This window comes from Psammomys obesus, unplaced genomic scaffold, assembly GCF_907164565.1.
Source record: "Psammomys obesus unplaced genomic scaffold, mPsaObe1.curated_primary_1811, whole genome shotgun sequence".
Taxonomy (NCBI): Eukaryota; Metazoa; Chordata; class Mammalia; order Rodentia; family Muridae; genus Psammomys; species Psammomys obesus.
In genome coordinates this window covers 10,292,486-10,313,892 of record NW_026591598.1, presented here as the reverse complement: position 1 = coordinate 10,313,892, position 21,407 = coordinate 10,292,486, and the positions used below count along the sequence as shown (strand labels likewise).

Sequence of the window (21,407 nt, the reverse complement as noted above, 5' to 3'; positions counted from 1 at the left end):
CTATGCTGTTTTGAATGAGAGATTTGAGCATCTGTGGATTTTGGTATCATTGAGGATACTAGATCTCATCTCTTATGGCTAACAAATGATAGTTATAATAAGCTGCGTTCCTAAGCAGACCATTTAATTATTAAATGTCTTTGATTATTGGAATGTATTATTATTGCTATTGGTTTTTATGTGAATGAAACTGTCTTTATAATTTCCAGGGGCCAGTGAATTCTTCCATTGTGTCAGCTTCGAATTCCATTATTTTGTCTTTGGTAAATGCATTCTCTTTGAACTACCAGAACTGAATGGAAGTTTTAAGTCACAATATAATTGCTGTGAACTGAGGGATTCTTTCCAGAGTATTCTGGTTGAAGAGGGAAGTCCAGTCTTATTAGTGTAGCCTACTAGTTACCATGTGCCTGTAATATTCTTTTTTTTTTTTAAAGATTTATTTATTTTTATTATTTATATGGTACTCTGCCTTCATGTACCCCTGCATGCCAAAGAGGACACCAGATCGCATTACAGATGGTTATCCCCTACCATATGGTTGCTGGGATTTGAACTCAGAACCTTTGGAAGAGCAGACGGTGCTCTTAACCTCTGAGCCATCTCTCCAGCCCCAAAATTCTTAAAATATATAGCGAATTGAAAAGTGAGTGAGCTCTTTGGCTCTACCACTTTAGAATTAGAATTGGCAGCTAAAAATTTCTGTCTTAGAATTGTATTTCTTATCCGGGTAGTGGTGACAGAGGCAGATGGATTTCAGTGAGTTCAAGGCCAACCTGGTCTACAGGGTGAGTTCCAGGACAGCCAGGCCTACACAGAGAGGCCCTGACTTGAAAAAACAAAAAAACACAACACAACAAAACAAATATATTTTTCTTGTGGCCTGTTCAGTCAATACCTTAGATTTTTTTTTTTTTTTTTTTTTTTTTTTTTTCTTGTGAGCTGTTGTCATACCGGAGACTGGAGACTGGTGAGGAGGGCAAAAGTCAGATCCTTTAAAGGGCTGTAGACTGGGCTAGAAGTGTAGACTTGACAGACACGATGGCAGCAGAGATGAGCCGCTGGCTCTGTGACCCAAGCGAGTCTACAGGGAATAGCCTGAGCTAGGAAGGACGAGGGGAGGACTAGGGATGCACTTACGGTTTGAGGAAGCGACTTCCCGAGCTATAGGAAAAACAGGGTTGAGTTGATTCCCACCATGTTTTTAGATGGCTGTGAGATACCTCTCTTCTACTTTGGTTTTGTGTTTGGTCTGAGACAGGCTCTTTCATTATGTAGCCCAAGCTGAATCTGAACCTATGGTTCTTCTGCCTCAGCCTCCTAATGTTCAGATTACAGGCCTATACCACTGTGCATAGACATCACAGAATGCATTTAGGAATAGACTTGCAAGTGCTTGTGCTAAGGAGAAATACTGAAATGTAAGTAAGCCAGGGAGACTAGGGCAGCAGTTATTCTTAAGGCTTGTTTCAACTTCACACATTCTCCACCCAGCATTAGTTTCAGTTTCCCTAGGGATTCCCATTATAGGTATTCAGTGATAACCTGAATTTACCCAGCCATTTGCGGAGTTTCTCTTGGTCTCCATTTCTTACTTACCTCCTATTTAGAAACCTTCAGTGACTTTCCTGCTTTCAGGACAAACGTTTTAGCATAATCAAGTCTTTCCAAACTGTCATCTCTTTCTCCTCCTGTTCCACTTCAAATAGACCTTATAAGAAGAGAGCGTTATACATGTGTGGCCCTTCAAACTGTAGGCAATAGGAGTGATGCTGGCTAGCTGGAATAAACTGTCCCAACAGACAGGGTCCCTTTGACAGAGTACATCTCTGGGACAAAATCATCCGAGCAGCCAGGTTCATTATAACAGACATTATTAGCCTGAGAATTTACAATAGAATTACCACTCCACAGTTTATTAAAATTTTTATTAGAGTACAGGTTGGCTCTGAATTGAAGCATTTTTTTTTAAACCTCTGAAGAGGCTGTTTTTCTGGGAAATGAGCATGTTTACAGGATGATACAAGATAACAGGTAAACATTAAGAATAATGTATGACATCAAGTAAGTACTTAATAAATGCTAGCTTCTGCTAGCATTTTGATTGAAATCTAATTTTAAAATATAGTACTTCCTTCTTCTTCTCTATTGTGATCTTATTCCAGTCAGTCTGGGTTTTTTGCTGGTTGCCAAGTACCTATAATGTTCCTACTAATGCAGTTCCCCTGCCTGGAATTCCATTTGTTCACGAACCTCAAGTTTCTATTGACGTCTGTATTCATCCTTAACTTTAAAACCAGCTTTTTAGGGTAGCTTTTCCTGATCACTCTAGTTGAATGCTCCTACTCTAGAGTGTTCTTTGACTTTATAGTTTGATTTCACTCAGAACACCTTGTCAGATTAAATAGTAGGTTTTGCTTTTTAGCTTTAGTTACTTGTATATTTTGCATATACTTAAGAATTGTGTATTAGAGACCCAAGCCAAAACCTCACACCTGGTTAGCACTCAGTAACATGGATAGATACTCTGTGAGCTAATTTGAAGAGTTAAACAAGTAATCACATCATTAAACTTTATTCTTAAATGTAGATGGTAAGGAACGTTTTTAGAATGTTACCAAATTGTACTGTTCTTACAAAAATTTTGCACCTAAAAAGCATTAATGGAACACCAACTGTATTAATTTACAAAAGACTAAAAAAAAAAAAAAAGATGAAAGACCTTATTTGGCCTTCTCAATCGGCGTAGTATGGGGCCCTTAATGATCTTATTTGCCTGAAGATAACAGATGCACACTGTTAGGACAAATGTATCTTTGATTCCAAATGCTGTATAATTCTCAGGGTTTGGAGGATTAAGATTGAGTCTGAATGGGAGCTCATCACTTTGTCTTCATTGTTGTTCTGATTTTTTTTTCTTGCAACAATCAAAAGAGCTCTTTGTGATGTTGAGTAAATAGATACTCTTTTTTTGGGCTTTGTGCCAGCTTGAGAATAGCATCATTCAGCAGCGAGCATCTGTCTGGAGAGGGTGTCCTGGTTCCACTGCTGTACTTTGTATCTTCCTCCGAGTATCCGCCCTGTCATCTGTAACTTGAGGAACTTGATTGCGTGCATCACTGATTTGCCAAGACAAGTTTGAGCTACTAAAACAAATAATTACTGAGCTGAACTAGTATGCACTGGTAGTCCCAGTATTCAGGATGTTGAGGCAGGAGGATCAGGTCAGCCTTGGCTACATAGACAGTTTGAGGTTAGCTTGGGCTATATGAGGCTTTGTCTCAAAAGGCCAAAGCCAATTATTTTATTTATTTGTTTGTTTGTTTGTTCATTGTTTTGTTTTTTGAGAGAGGTTTTCTTTGTGTAGCCGTGGCTGTCCTGGAACTCTCTCTGTATACCAGGCTGGCCTCAAATTCTTGTATGTCCTGTCTCAATACACTGAGTGCTGGGATTAAAGGTGTGTGGCACCACAACTGACTCTTTTAAAGAATAAATGTTCAAGTTTGTGGCAAAGTATTTTGATTCTTTTGATCATTGATATCATGTAATTCTATGTATGTCTTAAACATTGTGTTCTAATTGTGGCAAAGAGATTTTTATGAAAGAAGGTATCTAGAACGCAGAATCTGGCCAACTGTCATGTCTGCATTGCCACAACTCTGTGGCTAGACAAATTCTAAGGTCAGATTTTGAGTCCTTAAAAATGTAAGTGGTTCCTCTTGCACACTTAATAACAATGGCTTTTTCTTCTTGCACTTATTTAGCAAGCATTTGTTGAGTAAAGTTTTCCCCACTGTTCATATTCCACTTTTTGGAAACAGCTCTTTGCTGTTTTTATTCCTAGGCATTTTGAAGTACCTTCCTGACGTGACTGTGTTTGTGGTTTTCTGTGCTTTGTCCGTAGACCAGTAGCACTAGCAACCATCTTGATAGGAAGTCAAAATCTCATGCCCTGTTCCAAAAGGGTTGAACCCAGATCTGTATTTTAACAAGATTACTGGGTGAGTCTATGCAGGTTAAAGTTTAACAAGCACACAGATAGCATGTTGCCACCGTCTGTGTATATGTAACAACCAGAGTACCTATTCTGAGACTTTCCGATAGAGAAGACATCTTTTCCTATGCAGGCAGTTACAGGAATATTCTGAGAAGATGCTTCTGTCTTTAAAACTAGAAGAAAAACCCTAAAACGCAGGAATGAATACTGTATGTCTACTAAAGCAGTAAGTTCAGGACTATAAGAGGCTAAGTTATTTTCATGCTAAAACTTTCATGTTAGGTTTTGAAATCTTCATGATGGAAGCTGGTGTGAGCTCTTTTATGTTGGAAAGCTTTGGTACAGAGATGTTTCCGTTCCCTTCAGGCAGATATGAAGAAGCTGTCCACAGACTGTCATGTTCCACCCTCAGCTTGCCCTGTTCAGTTTTGGGAAGGGAGTAATGTGGTGCTCTCGTTATTCTTGCACGCTCAGGGTAGTTCTTGAATTTAAATGTCCTCAATTACAAGATCAGGTCCCCCACCCCCACCCCCTTGGGGTTATTGAAAGGTTTAGTTGAGATAACATAGATAAGACCCCTAACATGGGGCCTGATGCAGAAAACAGTACCCAGTGCAATTATTCTAAGTAAGATTCATGTTGCACTTTTCTTTCATTATATCAAAGCTGAATTAAAAGAGCAAACTTCTCTTTGATAGAGACCTTGTTATTTTGTTTACTATGGCATCATTGGCATTAAGCCTTGGACCTGTACTAAATGCTTGATAAGTATTTGATGGATGAATGAATTTGCTTGACTACATTTTGAGGGTGCCTTTGAGGTTTATAAGACATCAGATGTACTCAGGTGAAATTAAATCATTAATTTTTTTAAATTTGTCTATTGAGACGGCTTAGTGGATGAAGACACCTGTTGCCAACCTGCTCTGAGATTAACCCTCAGAACCCATAAAGTGAGAGGACTTGTGGTTTCCACAAGTCGCCTTCTGACCTTCACACTTAATAAAACAAAAGGCAAACTGGGTGTAGTGTCACACACTTTAATTCCAGCACTCAGGATGCAGAGGCAGGCGGAGTTCTGTGGGTTCCAGGCTACTCTGTTTTACAGAGTGAGTTGTAGGACAGCCAGGGCTACCTAGTAATGAGACCCTGTCTCGAAAAAAACAAAACAAACAACATACAACTCCCCCCTAGACTTTAATAAGGGACTGGGGAGATGGGTCTACCAGAAGAGTGCCTGCTGCGCTGCAAGCGCGGCGATCGGAGTTCAGATCCCCAGCGTCCTGTGGAAAGCTGAGCTCAGGCAGAGTTAGATCCCTGGAACTCAATGAACAGCTTAGCCAACTCCAGGTCCAGTGAGAAAGCCTGTCTGTAAAGTGGAGCATGATTAAGGAAGACACCCAGAGTTGACTTCTGGCATCTCCTATATACGTCCACACCTACACCTGTAGGACACACCTACACCTGTAGAACACACACACACATACACAGGTAGTATCTGTTACATGCAGGCTCTTTTCTAGGCGTTGGTATGCTCCGGCTGGATAGTTGGCTCAGTGTTAAGACTTCTTGATTTGCTTACAGAGCACCCAAGTTAGATCCCTAGCACCCACACTGGGGCCAGGGGATTGGAGCTTACAACTGCCTGTGACTCCAGGGGATCTGATACCCTCCCTGGCCTCTTCAGGCACCTGTTCGCACATAATATACTGACACATACATAGATTAAAAATAAAATGAATCTTCTAAAAAAGCCTCAAGGTCTTATCCTCAGAAAACTTTGTATTTTAGATGGGGAGAGGGGTATGGAAGAAGGGCGACAAACAAGTTAAGCCAACAAGGCCGTAAGTGTTGTAGGGCTGAGAGGGCGTCTGTGGGAGCAGGGCCGCTGCTATAGTTGGAGTGCTTGGGAGGCCCCTCTACAAGTCATGGCATCTGAACCAAAGCGGTAGGGATGATGCCCTTAACCCCGAGGCTTGAATAATAAGACCGGAACTTCGACCTCAAGTTCCCAATATGTGAGGCTTGTAGCCTACCTTCTCCCCTAACGTGAGTCAGCACTGGCTTTCCTTACAGCATTTCTCTGGTTTCCATGCCTACCATAATGGTTTCACTTCCTACTTTCAAAAATGCGGAGCACTCAAAATCACAGTTTTCAGAAGAAAAATTGTTTTGAAGAACTTAAAATGGGATGCCTCTGAAAGAGGATGTACTTTGGTATTACATCATGAAACCTAAGGACATCTTTTGTGTGATTATTTTAAATGTATACTTGTCCTGGCTTTTGTTAACTTTGATAGCAAATGATCAGAGTTCTGTGCTGGTTCTTCCTAATGAAGAAGTCTTCATGCTAAGAAACAAAAGGAAGAAAAACAAAAGAGATTTTCAGAACTTTTAAGTTTAATAATCTGTACGGTATGGACTTCTGCAAATCTAGCATTTTTGATTGATGCCTTGAAAGGACAGTACCAGATTCCTTTGTTTTAGGAAGCATGAAGGTGTGTTTGCTATGTAAAGTTTGGAGCCTTTAATTTAATTATGGTGTAGTTCATTACATGGCCTTGGTGGGTATTATTTTAAGCTAGTCACTCAATGTGCGTATCTTTCATGACTTAAGGCATTAATAATTTATTCAGGATGTATAGGTAAGATGTTTTTGTGCTTTAATGAAAGATCATCTGTTTAATGGACTGGAATTTTGTTGGTGATTCAATCCATATGTATTAGTGTTTTGAAGTTTAGGGGTTTGGCCTGCAGCGATGTATTTTGCTTATAATGGTTCCCCTTTTCGACTTCCTTGTCAGGAACATCATGACAACAGAGAAGAGTTTACTGGTTGAAGCTGAGAATTCTCAGCACCAACAACCGAAGGAAGAAGGGGAAGGAGCCACAAACTCAGGCCAACAGGAAACGCAGCTGGAAGAGGCTTCCCAAGTGGCAGCTGAGGGCGGTACTCAGTGTGAGCAGAAGCTGAAAGCATCCAATGGGGACACTCCAACACATGAAGACTTGACCAAGAACAGGGAGCGGACGTCAGAAGGCAGAGGCCTGTCACGATTGCTCTCCTCATTCCTCAAAAGGCCCAAGTCTCAGGTCTCTGAAGAAGAAGGCAAGGAAGTAGAGTCAGATAAAGAAAAAGGCGAAGGAGGTCAGAAGGAGGTAGATCTTGGAACCAGCCTTGATGAAGACATCATTTTAAAGGCCCCCATTGCAGCTCCTGAGCCTGAGCTCAAAACAGACCCATCTTTAGATCTTCATTCATTAAGCAGTATAGAAACACAGGTAAGGCGTGTGACTGTGGGGGAGAAAATAATAAAGATACATTATATGTTGTGCTTTTTCATAGAAGAATATTTGGATTTATTTCTTAAGAGCCAGTTGACTTAGGCATTGATAATGATAAATAACATTAAGAGTCTCTGCTCTAAAGAAATTAATGTAATCACTTAAAACCTAACTTAAGAACTATACTCTATAAACCAAAGAAATGGAAGGAAACTATCAAATGAGTTTACTTAGTCCATATATCATCTTGCCGTAACAACGGAACAAATTTGAATTTTATTGAGAGAGCAAGAAAGAAGTGAGCTATTTAGAGTTCATATTGGTGGAATAGGGATAGGATTGTTATCAGCCAGCTTGGCCCTTCTATGGACATCTTCATTAATCCATGTGATGGATTCAGTCCTCCCAGGGTATGTGAGAGATCGGAGCCGTGCCTGTCTTACTATCCTCTGGGGAGCACGTTCCTGCAAGATGTAGATAACAATGAATTCGATTCCTTATGTAACAGTTTTATTTTTGTTACATTTATTTATTTGTGTGCATCTGGGTACACACACACACGTGTGCATGCATCACGGTGCGCATGTGGAGACCGGAGAACAGTCTAGGGAATCGGTTCTCTTTCCCCACCATGTGGCTTCAGGAATCAAATTCAGTAACCAGGCCTGGCAGTAAGTGCCACTACCTGATGAGCCATCTCATTGGTCCCTTCTGGGCTTTAACTTTGTCACAGTATAATTAACACAAGTTGTCCCTTAGTCCTAAACACATGGGAAATCACTAGTAGTGTAACTCAAACTGCTTTCCAGGAATCTGACTTCTTTCCAGCCCTAGTGCTTGAAAAGTAAGAGTTGTTTTCAAAATTTCACTTCGAAGCTTTGAACATCTAGATTATAAAAGTTTAAGTCCTGTGTGTACTTCTGTGAAAGTTCTAAAGTCTGGGGTATATAGTTTCATTGGACCTTTCTAAAATTATTACGTGTATTTCTTATTAACAAGCTTCTTAACTTGTGTATTCAGAGTAGCAAAGGCCGACTTTAGGATGAAGTCATGATAGGCACTTGCTGTTAGAGAAACAATGTTGAAAACAAGATGTAGGGTGGACAGATGACTCAGTGGTAAAAAGACTTGCTGCAGAAGCCTGGTGATCTGAAGTAAATCCCTAAAGCCTCCATGAAAGGCCCAGTGTGGAAGCACAAAGCCGTAATCTCAGCATTCCTTGCAAGATGGGAAGTGGCGACAGGAAACTCACCCGGAAGCTTGTGGTCAGTTAGCTTAGAGGAAATAGTGCAGTGGCGGAGACAAGAGAGACCTTGCCTCTAAGGTCAGTGTCAGAAGCCAACTCCTCACACATACACAACACACACAAACAGAAAACAAGATTCACTATGTAATAGTTATGAACGAGGTCTATGGAATCAATCTAGGGACGGCAGATCTCAGGAAAGTGACAGGCCCTTATGCTTTCGTGGCAAACACTTAACTGGCTGATCCATCTCCCTAGTCCCATCTCTTAGGCTTTGTTTGTTTGTGTGTTTATTATTACTACTACTATTGTTGTTATTTTATTCTGAGAGAAGGTCATGCAATATAGCCCTGGCTGTCCTAGAACTTGCTGTATAGACAAGGCTGGCCTCCAACTCACAGAGATCTGCCTGCCTCTAGAATTAAGGGGTACACCTATGCCCAGCACTTGATTTCTTACTTACTTTTTCATTAAAATATGATTATTGAAAACCTGCTGTATAAGCCAGGTTCTATCTAGGATAGAGGTACTTTGATAAATTAAAAGCTATAAATGTCAGGCCAGCAAGATGGCTCAGAGGGGAAAGTCCTTGCTGCTCTAAGCCTGATAACCACCCACATGTAGGTGGAAGGAGCAACCAACTGGGTGTTGACAGAAGAAATAGTCCTGTGGGACAGGACAAATATGGTAGCTCATGAAAGCCTCTCTGAGGCTGTGTATGAGATGGTTGGGGAGGTCATTACAAGTCTGTTAGCCACTCCTGAATCTCATACAGCAGGCAAGCAATTCAATCTTTTTTTTTTTTTTTTTTTTTTTTTTAATAAATGTCAATCATTTTTTTTTGTTTTGTTTTGGAAGAAAAAAATTCATAGAATTTAGTTAAATCTCTCAATAGATTTATTGTGTCAAAAGCAAGAAACTAGTCCAGTGTGGCCCCCTAATCCTAGCACTCAGTAGACTGAGGCAAGAGAGCTACAAGTTTGAGGCTACTTAGCCATCTTTAAAAAACAAAACAAAAAAAAACCCAAAAAAACAAAAAAAAAAACAAAAAACAAAACAAAACAAAATAAATAACAACAACGAAACCAATAGGAAAACATTTGTCCAAATATTTTCTGACTTTGTGTGTTGCATTGGGACTTAATGGTTGCCAGAAGAGGCCAGCTTCAGTCTTTCTCTTCCTTCCCTCAGCCTTTTTTGGATGTAGCAAAGTAGAGAGGCGTTAAGGCGGAGTTACAGTTTTTAGCCTGGTACCTTCATTTGCTTAATGCAGATTTGTACAAGATGTGTAGGCCTCAAGAACTTCTTTTAGCTGTTTACAAAATGTAAAGCCTGTGACAAATCCTTTTATTTTCAGTTCACAAAACGGCATTGCTCAAGCTGATGATCATGGACTAGAGAAGAAGACTTTGATGAGCATTAGCATCGGTTACAGTCGAGAAGAATAAATTCTAAAATGCCGACAGCAGGAAATTGGCTCCCCACAGTTGCTTATCAATTTGATAGGGTTCTACCTGAAAAAAATTAACAGTAGTGAAGTTGAACATCTTTGGGGAAAGCCTAGTACTGTTTAGGAAAAAATTAACTAGTTACTATAATTTAACTTACTGTGTTTTAATAGTTTTTTTTCTGATCGTATCTTTATCGGTCAGGGTACTGTCCTATTTCCTGTACATAGGAGTGTGTGTGGCTTGTTTTGTAAATGCCTTTTCACTGACTGGTGTCATGGATGTGCAGCCAGCTCAGGAAGAACACAGAGAGGACCCAGATTCTGAAACAAAGGAAGCAGAAGGGATTGAAGGGTGCTCTGGAGCAGAGGCGAGAGAGGACCCCGCATCAAGAGCAGAAAGAGAACCCGAGGTCCCCCAGAAGCCGGCTAGAAGACACGGAAACATGCACTGCAAGGTGTCCTTGCTGGACGACACGGTTTATGAGTGTGTTGTGGAGGTGAGTGCGTTTCAATCCCAGAAGTCGGAGCTCTTATAGGCGCTAAAGACCAGATCCGTTCTGTGGATGGAAATGTTAAAAGTACCTTTCTGGAAATGAAGTGATGGGAAAATAAGTCTTACAATAAAAATAATTTTGCTTTTCAAAAGATAATATATATATGTATTAATATATATATATATTAAGATTATATATCTTAATTATATATATATATACAGAGCCATGAGTTCAAATCCCCGGAACCCACACAAAACTGGCTGCATTAGCATCTGTAATCCTGTCCTGTGGGGAGGGAGGTGCAGAGACAAGAGAGTTCGTCAGGTTTGCGGGCAGGTGGGCTGGCACAGGCAGTGGCAAAATGAGAGACTTTCAAGTAAGGTGCAAGACGAGGGACTGAGACTTGAGGTTGTTCTCTGAGCCACAAGCATGTGGTGCACCTTACACACTCACATGCATGGTATGTGTACACACAAATATATACACACATAGATATCAAATGAATAATTAATTTTTCTGTTATTTGGGGGGCGGTCGTTGGTTTTTCGAGACAGGATTTTTCTGTGTAGCCTTGGCTATCCTGGACTCACTTTGTAGACCAGGCTGGCCTCGAAATCACAGAGATCCACCTGCCTCTGCCTCCTTGAGTGCTGGGTTTATAGGCCTGTGCTCAGTGTATGAATAATTAATTTAAAATGAAGTTATGAGGCTGGAGAGATGGCTCAGAGCCTTGGCTGCTCTTGCAGAGGACTGAGTTTGGTTCCAAGTACAGGCATGGTGGCCCACAACTGTCTGTAACTCCTGTTCCAGGGGATTAGACACCCTCTTATAGTCTCCTGCAAACAGGTGGTGCACACAGATTCCTGTGGGGACACACACACACACACACACACACACACATTCTGTTTCTAACATTTCTGTTCCCCCAGATCTAAGCCTCAGTCACTCATTTTATCTGATGTCTTTAGTCCCTTGAGATAGAATATAGAAGTACAAATTAGACAATGCCTTTTTTTTCCAGTTGGAAGGAGGCTGAAATATAATGCCACTTCTCAAAATCTCTTAATATTTGTGAAAGAATCAGGATTGAATAAACGTCAGTTACTTAGCTTCTCTGTTCCTTCAGGACAAGCTAAAACATCTGGTAACTGTTGCTTTAATTAGAACAGTAGTTGCCAATGATGCTTGTGGTTGCTGTATGTGCAGTTCTTGCAAGCACGACAGCCTTTATGAATAAGCCATGTGGTTCATGTTTTGTGTGAATGTAAATCTATCCAACCACAGACATCCTAAAATATTATATAGAGAATATATATTGTTTTTAATTTTGTAATTGTGTTGTTGAGACGGGACCTCATGCAGCTAAGGCTGGTCCTTAACTTGTTATATAGCCTAGGATGATCTTGAACTCCTAACTCCTGGATCTCCTGCTTTGTCACCCAAGTGCAAGGATTATAGGCATGTGCCACCATGCCTGACTCAAACATGTTATTTCTGTGGCAAAAAAAATAAAAATAAAAATTTGTTCTAAGATAGATAAACGAAGGTTACAAATAGCCAGAAATTTTCGACAAATGAGCTTTAGTGATAAATTTTTGGAATTTTAGAACTTCTGGATTTGGGAATTATGAATAAAAGGGTTAGGGAATTTTATCTGAATTATCAAATTAGTGATCCTCATTTAGAATGACATTAGAGGGTCTGGAGAGGTGGTTCAGTGGTTAAGAGCACTGTCTGCTCTTCCCAAGGTCCTGAGTTCAATTCCCAGTGATCACATGGTGGCTCACAGCCATCTACAATGTGAACTGATGCCCTCTTCTGGCCTGCAGCTGTAAATGCAGATAAAACACTCAAACATAAAATAAATAAATCTAAAAAAAAATGAAATCAGAAAACAAGAGGTGAAGAAAATGATGTTACATAAATGAATAAACAATTATGCAAATTACTAGTAGTCGTTTAATTCATTAAGAGGAGGCTGTGTCAAGTGTGTGTATTAAAAAGCTCTGTACAGCTAGGGCATAGCTCAGAAATAGTGTATGTTCGTAACACCACACACACACACACACACACACACACACACACACACACACAGCTCTGGATTCAGTACCTAGTACAGGAAAAGAAAGATTTGGAATTTTTGAAGTATTTTTGTATAAATGTCTCCTGAGGCATTAACATGTTTCTGGTTTTGTTTTGTTTTTTCAGTAAGCTGCTATAAAATTTTTTATTTTACAGTTGAATAAGCTATTGTTAATTGCAATGACACAGTTGATTAGCTGTTAAATAGAGGAACCAGGCTGTTGTTTTAACTTTAATTCACAGCCTGTAAATTAGGGCATTCTTTCTTCTAGTTAAGACTCCAAGTATCCCACTGTAGAAGTGGCTTGAATTGTGAAGAAATGATTTGTAACGTTATGAATAGCTATAACAGCTAGTGTCTATAGGCTGTCTATCTCCTACTTCTCAGAAGGAGATTGTAGGAAGTTTAGATATAGCTTATTCTCATTGATATGTATTTTGAAAATGATTTCCACAGCCACAGTTAATCTGTTTTGACAGGTTGAGTCGGTAATTTAGTTGATCATGGTAACTGGTAGTGACCCATAGCATGGTTCAGGAAATACTGTACAAAAAATTATGAGAGACAGGGGTAGATCGTGAATATGAGAATATGAATAAATGAATGTGCTTAGGTGGATACGGCAATGCATGCCTCTAGTCCTAGCACTTAAGAATCAGAGGCAGGAGGATCACATAGTGAGACCCTGGTTTGGGGTTGTGATGTTTTGGATAGCGATGGAGAAAGAGGGGAGGTAGGATTTTACTTAACATTGTCTCTATTTCCAAAGTGCTGTAATATGTTGCGTTCATAAACTGACATATCAAGGAAGAGGGATTTTAGAAATCATGTTCTATTTGGACTGTAGCCACCTGAGAATATATTAGTTACCAAAGGTAAAAAAAGGAAATTGGGAAATAAGGATTTTTGAAAAATTGGGTGAATATAAGGATAAGAACCCTTAACTAGCACTTGTGTATCTGCACAGAAACATGCCAAGGGACAAGACTTGCTTAAGCGCGTGTGCGAGCACCTCAACCTGTTGGAGGAGGACTACTTTGGTTTAGCTGTGTGGGACAGCGCAACCTCTAAGGTAAGGAGACCCACTGCTCAGGGTAAGCCGCTGACAAATTCCCTTCCCATGTTGGTAACAGTGCTTATGCCTGCCTCTCTAGGACACCTTTGCATGTAGTCTCTTATTCTCAGATTTCTCCTTGTGGAATTCACTTTAAAGAGAGAGAGAGAGCATTACTAAAGTGTTCTTTTTATCATCACGAGATCCTTGGGATCCGTGCTCTGAGCTTCAGCATAGCACTGCTGTCGTCACACCCAGGGCGAGCAAATTGTTGCTCACCACTCATCTCTCTCATTAGTGACTGCCCCTTATGTGAGATTTTAGCCTTTTTGTCAGAACCGTGATGTCATTCACAAGGAATTATCCTTCAAACATTTGTTGGCTAAATAAAATACAGAGAATCGAATCTTTTAAATTAAGCAAAGAAGTCCACATACTGATTTTATTATTACTAGGAGGTTTTGCTTTTGCTTTTGATCTGTTTTTAACCTCGGCCTCTGATCTTGTTCAAGAAATTATAAACTGCATTAATTTATTTTGTGTGTGGGGATTTGGGGTTAGGGATGGCACATGTATGGAGGTCACAGAGCAACTTTTGGGAGTTGGTTTTCTTCTACCACAAGGGGATTAGATGCAGCTTGGCAGTGGGTTCTTTTACCTGCTTAGCCATCTCACATCCTAGGCAATAACTGGTTTTGTAAGATAGCTTAGACTTTGACGCTCCCTGTGAATGACACAAATCTGGATTTGCCTTTTCAGTGTCAGCTTGGTGGGGATTTTAGCCCCAGAGTCTTAGAATTGCTCATGGGATCTCTGGAATGAAGCGCTGGAAAGTCTCTTAGAACAGTGGAGAATGTGGAGTGCTCTGCTGGGGGGCAGACGCCCTCTTCAACGTGATAGAAAGTTAATGAGCACTTTGGGTTGCGTTTAAGCCAAGGGTTTTCAGAGTTCCCACTGGACTTAGCATTTGCGAGAAGCAAAGGAGACACACTCAGATACTTCCTTTATGACAAAGCTCAAACAAGCATGTACTTAATTTTTATATGAGTGTGTGTATATGCATGGTGTATGTGTGTGTGTATCTGTGTGAGTGCATATGAGTATATGTGTGGGGTGTGTATGTTTGTCTGTGTGTGTGTTCAGGATTAAGCCTGGGAACCTTGCACGTGTAAATATTCTACCACTGAGTTTCACTCAAAATGTGTGTGTATCTTGTAGTTTTAATGTTTAATATAGTTTAAAATCTAATTGTTGTTGGAAAAAAATAAAGGAAAAAAATCTAATGTTGTAAATAGCTGACCATGGTGGTACATGCCTTAATTCCAGCCCTTGGGAGACAGAGGCAGATAGATCCCTGTGAGTTCAAGGCTAGCCTTGTCTACATACAGAATTCTAGACCATCTAATATTACATAATGAAAGCCCTATCTCAAAACGAAAGAAACAAAAAGCTGTTTTAAGTATTAGAAACTTAGCAGTTTTTGTCTTTTAACATGTCTTAGAGGCCTGTTAAGGATTGTTAATAGTGAGGCTTTTTAAACTATCATTGTGTTGCAGGGGTCATTAGGTTGAAGAGGCCTTCTCTAGTGATGTGTAGACTCCTAAGTGGGTGGAAGAGCATAGAAGGGAGAGATTGGGGGCCAGCATATATTCATTCAGAAAACATTAACTGGGTAATGAACCAGGTAGCAGAGGCTGTGTTGCACACAAAATCTGAGCAAGACCAGAGGCTAGAGGAGAAAATAAGATTTGGATGTTGTCAGTCGTTCCCAGTTCTAGCACTAATCTTTCCCATATGCTTTAAATAGCACCCGCTTATTTCACTCTTGCTGTTTACAAGCAGACTTAGCTACAGGAGCAGCTCTGTAAGATGGATTCTACACCAAAGTTCACATTTTAGACATGAGAGAACTTAGGAAAGTAGGTTTTTTTTTTGTTTGTTTGTTTGTTTGTTTGCTTTTTGGTTTTTTGAGACAGGGTTTTTCTGTGTAGCCTTGGCTGTCCTGGATTTGATTTGTAGACCAGGCTGGTCTCGAACCCACAGAGATACACCTGCCTCTGCCACCCTGAGTGCTGGGATTACAGGCATGGGCTACCGCACCCAGCTGAGATGAGAGAATTTAGGTACAGAGAGTTACTCAGCCAGGACAAACTGGAGGATGGATTCAAACCAACTCTGGCTTCCTTTTTTGCTGCTGAGAAACCACTGTGCTCTGTAAAATTAATGCAAAGGCTTCCAAGGGAAATGTAGGATCATCCGGAGGCATTTTTCCACAGTGTCCAGGGAACTGCTTCCAATGCTGAATTGTGTGTGTGTCCTGCAGCTCTGTGTGAATGCCTTTTCTTCTTTTTACAGACATGGCTGGATTCTGCCAAAGAAATAAAAAAACAGGTCCGAGGTAAGTGGATACAGCCCTTTCATAGTTCTCTCTTTTTAATCGAGCCAGAGGATCTCCAGCCATCACTGGCTGTGAGTCAGTCACTTGAGAGTCCTGACTGTTGCAGGCTACTTTGAAATAGAGATAAAGCTTTTCCCTGGAAGGGCCGGTTCCATAGTAGAAAATACAGTCGAGGATGATACTGTTGAGATGTAGGTCAGATTTGGACTTTAAAAAACAAGACAAAACAAAAACCAACTGGGCAAAGTTGGAACAGGTGGGTGTAACAGAAGGTTGGAACGTAACAAAGATAAGAAAATGAAAATGAGTCAGTTCTCAAAATGGCAGGGACAGAAACTGCACTAACCACCAGCAGGAGGTTGCTGCTGGATCTCGTTCCTTTTAGTGTTCTAGACTCTTGTGTTCTTTTTGCCTCTCTGTTTTTCTTTTTTCCTGTCTCTTTTTGGTGTTAGGGATTGAACTCGGCCTTACACATGAGCTACAATGGCATTCCTGTGTTCTAGCTTTCTCCATGTTTTCCTCTCTGTGCAGTAGCTTCTCCTTTTTTGCAGTTTCATTTAACTATGGTCTGGAAACCTCTAAGTTCTGTGCTTTTCTGGGTGGCAATGAAACCTTGTGTGGCCCTGCACCACCATGTCTAGGCCATGAGTCACCCTTTGTCCAGCACACACACACTCTCTGCTCTGCACCTACACCGCTTGGTTATCAGATAGACTAGCACAGGCTTGCATTAAGTAAACCTTTCTTTACTTAATAACGGCTGCAAAATGCAAGAGTAGTGATGTTTGTTAGGTCAACATCAATTTAGTTAGGCCAAAGAGATGTTACCAAGTATGTCCTTTAGGTGAAAAGGTGAGTTCTCAACTTTGTGAGAAATATGTATATATAGGAGGGAAATAGTTATAGGGTTCAATACTCTTCTAGAGTTCAGGCATCTGCGACGGTTCTGGAGCACATACCCTGAGATGAGGGAGGGTTTTATTTGTCTGCAGACCTTTTGCAAATATAAGGAAGAAAAAAATGAAGGAAGACTTGTTTGCCACTGGCCTTCTGGCAATGGGGCTTCTTTTCCAGATCCAACATATCTTACTGTTGCATGCCCTGCTAAGACTGCTATTCTAGGACGAAAAATGTGTAGGCTATATTTTCCAGCCCCCGACTCAATGGGCTTATTAAGATAGCTTGTCTTGATTAAAGCCAGCTAGCTATCACCTTAATTTCATTTATTTTTGAAGAAACTTCCAGGAAATACAGTGCCTTTTACTCATCCTGATTAGCAGATTTTAATTGTCATCCAACCAGAATCATTCACTTGTTTCTTGAAACATTTCTGTTATCATGAAATGTTTTTCTTTAAACCTTGTATATGACTGTTTTGGCATTCTTTTCTTTTGCTTTTGTTTTAGCATTCTTAAAATAGAGAAGCAAAACTTTCTTTTGGACTGCACCTTTCTACATTTGTTCTTTACTGATAAAAGCTTAAGTTTATTATTTTATAATTACTATTTTGTTTCTATTATTTTAAGACAGGGCTCACTAGCTTAAGCAAGCTACAAGTCTACATAGCAAGAGTCTATTAAATAAATAATAGTGATGATGAAGCTGGGCATGGTGGCACACACCTTTAATCCCAGTACTCAGGAGGCAGAGGCAGGTGCATCTCTATGAAGGTCTACAAAGTAAGTCCAGGACAGCCAAGGCTACACAGAGAAGCCCTGTCTTGAAAAACCGATGATGATGATGAAGAAAACTTTCATACAGCATGGGAGAAAAATGCATGTTCCTAATGAAAAACTTTCTAGTGAATCAAATATATAATGTCAGGAAGTGATCTTTATGTGTTAAAAGTTGTTTTCTTTTTAAACTTTTTCATCATATATTGGTGTATGCTCGTGGTAGTTTCATTTATTTTAAAAGTTTGAATTTGGTTTAAAAGTTATTGTATTGTATATGTGTGTGCATGTGTGCATGCATACAGAGGCAGAGAACAGCTTTGTAGAGCCAGCGGCTTCCAGGGGTCGGAGTCAGGTAGCCGGGCTTGCGCTGCAAACACTTTTACATGCTCAACTGTTTTTGTAGCCCCGTGAAAAATTTAAACATCATTAAATCAATTAAACTGGTATAATATGCAAGATATTTCTAGGCAGGTACAAATTTTCAAAATGTATGCAGGAGGGTACATATATGAAACCCCACATCCTGCATTTCAGTTACTGTGTCCTGTCTCAAATCAAACAAACTAAAAGCAGTTATGCTATACATTTTTTAAATCCAGTTTTAAAAATAGATACTACAGATGTATGGTATGAAATTAAAAGGTGCAAATGAAAATAGCACAAGGTGACTCTTCCTACCCTTGTCTTAGTCATGCAGTTTCTTTTTCTGGAAGCAACCATGGTAACTAATTTCTTGTCTTACTTCTAGACAAGTCTGAGTATAAACACATAACCATGGCTGTGTCTATTTAAATATGCAATTCATCGTTTTTATATATCAGAGCACCGACTGTATCTTTTGCCTGCCTCTATCCATCCTTCTGTCCATCCATCTGTCTATCCATTCATCCGTCTATCCATGTCTGTAATCTGTTGATCTCTCTGTCTATCATTTATCCATCCATTCATCCATCTATCTATATTTCATTGACTTTTTAAAAAATTTCACATATACTATGTATGTGAATATATATATAAGCAATCGTATTTCTGTGTGTTTTGAGTTACTCTTAGTTTCCTACTACATTCATGTTTGCATTTGTGAATATATCTCTGTACTTGCTAAGTGTCTATAAATACATTATTTTGATATGTGTATGTAAGTGAGTGATTGTGTATAGGTATGTGCCTGTGTATGGAGGACAGAGGGAAACCTTGGGTCCCATTCCTTGGGCACCGTACACCTTGTTTTTTGGAATTCCTGAAGCTTGCTGGCCAGTGAGTTTCAGGAATCTGCTGTCTCCATCTCCCCAGCACTAGGATTACAGAAGCGTGCCGCCATACTCGGCCTTTTCCTGTAGTGGCTCTTTACAAGCAAGTCAAGGTTTTCATGCTTAGAAGGAACTGCTTTAACAACTGAACTATCTCCAACCCAGATTGTTGAAAGTAGGATAAAGTAGCCAGGTGTGGTGTCTCACACCTATAGCCCTGGCTGTTCTGGACTCACTTTGTAGACCAGGTTAGCCTCAAACTCAGAGATCCACCCACCTCTGCCTCCCAGAGTGCCGGGATTAAAGGTGTGCACTACCACTGCCAGGTTCCTTCTGTGTTTTGTTGTTTGTTTTCTTTGAGACAAGGTCTCTCTGTGTAGCCCTGGCTGTCCTGGACTTGCTTTGTAGACCAGGCTGGCCTCGAACTCACAGAGATCCACCTGCCTCTGCCTTTCTGAATGCTGGGATTATAGGTGTGCACCACTGCATCCAGCTACTTCTGGGTTTTAATTATTTAAAAATATGGCTATATTGAAATCCTTTGAATGTTATATAAGTTATGTAACTTTTCTTACTCAATATCATTTTTGAAACTTACTCTGACCAGAAAGAAAATTTCAGCAAACAATTCCTAATCCTTCCTGTGAGTGGCAGCCTGATGTTTTCTTTTACATGTTTCATATTTTTAAGTGCTGATATTTCCTCCACCAAAATGGTTTACAATGGATTGTAACCTATAGTTAAAATAAACCAAAATCCTTATTTAGGATGTATGCCTGGAAATAACGTTTAGTAGAATATTTGGAAGTAGAATATGAGTTGTCTCTTTTCACCTTTGCAAGATCCTGGCATAGTGACTATTTAAATGAGTGGCAACCACTCAGAAGAAAGGCATTTTAAAGTTTACTCTTGTGTGTGTGTGTGGTACACATGCACGTGTATGCTGGGGGTGGCGCTTGCTCGCAAAGGCCAGAGAAAAATTCTGGGTCTTGCTCTGTGACTCTCCGTCTTGCTCAGTCTCTTCCTGAAGCTGTGACTAGGCTGGTGGCCAGCAAGCTCCAGGGATTTCTCCCCCCCCCCCTCCCCCAGTGCTGGGGTTATGGGCACACACTACCAGGACCAGCTTTTTCGCATGGGTTCTGGAGATTTAAATTTACCACCTCATCCTTGCTAAGCCATCCTTTCAACCCCAGAAAGGCATGCTTAAAAGTCATTAACTAAGGGGCTGGGGAGATGGCTCAGCAGTTGAAGGCACGTGCTGCTCTTTCAGAGGACCTAACTTTGGTTCGGATAGCACCCATGCCCAGCAGCTCACAGCCACCTGTAAGGTAGCTTCATGGGGTCCACTAACCTCTTCTGGCCTCTGTGAGCAGCTGTGTACATGTGTGTGCACACATACATACACAGGAAAATAAATCCTTAAAGCTAGTAATAAAAATGCTAAGCATAATTTCAGACTTTTGGAAAAGTTAAATGGGAATAGTATAAAAATACATAGGCAGTTTTTACCCAGCTTCCTCAAACAATATTATTTTGCTGAACTTATTTTATCTTAAATTTGTTTCTTTTACATCCATTCAATTGTGTGTACATATGTTCAAATGAGCCTTTGTTTACTTCAGATAATGTTGACAAATCACATATAAATATTGTCAAAATTGCAAAAGAGTGCCCATTGACCTCTGATGTCTCTGAGCAGAATATAAATCACAGTTCTGAAACAAGCTCTGAACAGGTCAGCCTGCGGGGTTATTCCTGCTTCTGCTTTTGCCTGTGTGGTTCTGATCCATGACAGTGAAGACTGTGCTGAGGCTGAACAAAAAGTGAGGCCTTCTAGCTTTCCGAGGTGCTACTTAGACTTTTTTAACACAAAAATGAATATGTAGAAAGATTTAAGAGAAAAAAAGAAAGAAAGAAAGAAAACTGAGTATTTCCAATCAGAAATTTAGACATAAAAACAAAATTCCTGTGTTTATTTTTATAGGTGTTCCTTGGAATTTCACATTTAATGTGAAGTTTTATCCACCTGACCCAGCACAATTAACAGAAGACATAACAAGGTAAATACTTGGTCAGCAGTTAAATAAATAACTGTAATTCTTGTTGTAAGTTCTGGGAATTTTCCCACTCAGGACAGAAGAAAAACATTAAGTGGTTAGTCTAAAATACAAAGTTTCTGGTCTCTTCAAAGCAGGCTTGCAAAAACTTCAGTGAGCCTAAAAGCTTGAAGGTGACAGTGGCCAGCCCTGAGTACATCACATAGTGGGCGGGTCTTCTCTTAAACCACCCTCCGAGGGCAAGACCAGACTGTCCTGTATTCCTCAGAGGGTTGAAGAAAGCAAAATCCCAATCATAATTATCTTCCCTTTAAACCTTCCGTATGAACTGACCTGTCTTTTGAGCTCATTTAATTTATTGACCAAATCTTATATAAAAACAACTTACTAAATTTTTAATGAAAAATTTTTATTTGA

At 40.1% G+C, this 21,407-nt stretch overlaps 1 protein-coding gene across 17 annotated transcripts in view; it reads left to right on the top strand.

Annotated features, from left to right (window-relative positions):
- Epb41 (erythrocyte membrane protein band 4.1) overlaps positions 1-21,407 on the top strand; it is a 140,186-nt gene that overhangs the window by 49,618 nt on the left and 69,161 nt on the right. For all 17 annotated transcript variants that reach the window (XM_055611033.1, XM_055611028.1, XM_055611034.1 and 14 more), the window contains exons 2-6: positions 6,802-7,279; positions 10,266-10,475; positions 13,523-13,627; positions 15,965-16,007; positions 20,918-20,993. In XM_055611033.1, the coding sequence (XP_055467008.1) occupies positions 6,802-7,279; positions 10,266-10,475; positions 13,523-13,627; positions 15,965-16,007; positions 20,918-20,993 (912 nt within the window). The remainder of the gene's footprint in view (positions 1-6,801; positions 7,280-10,265; positions 10,476-13,522; positions 13,628-15,964; positions 16,008-20,917; positions 20,994-21,407) is intronic.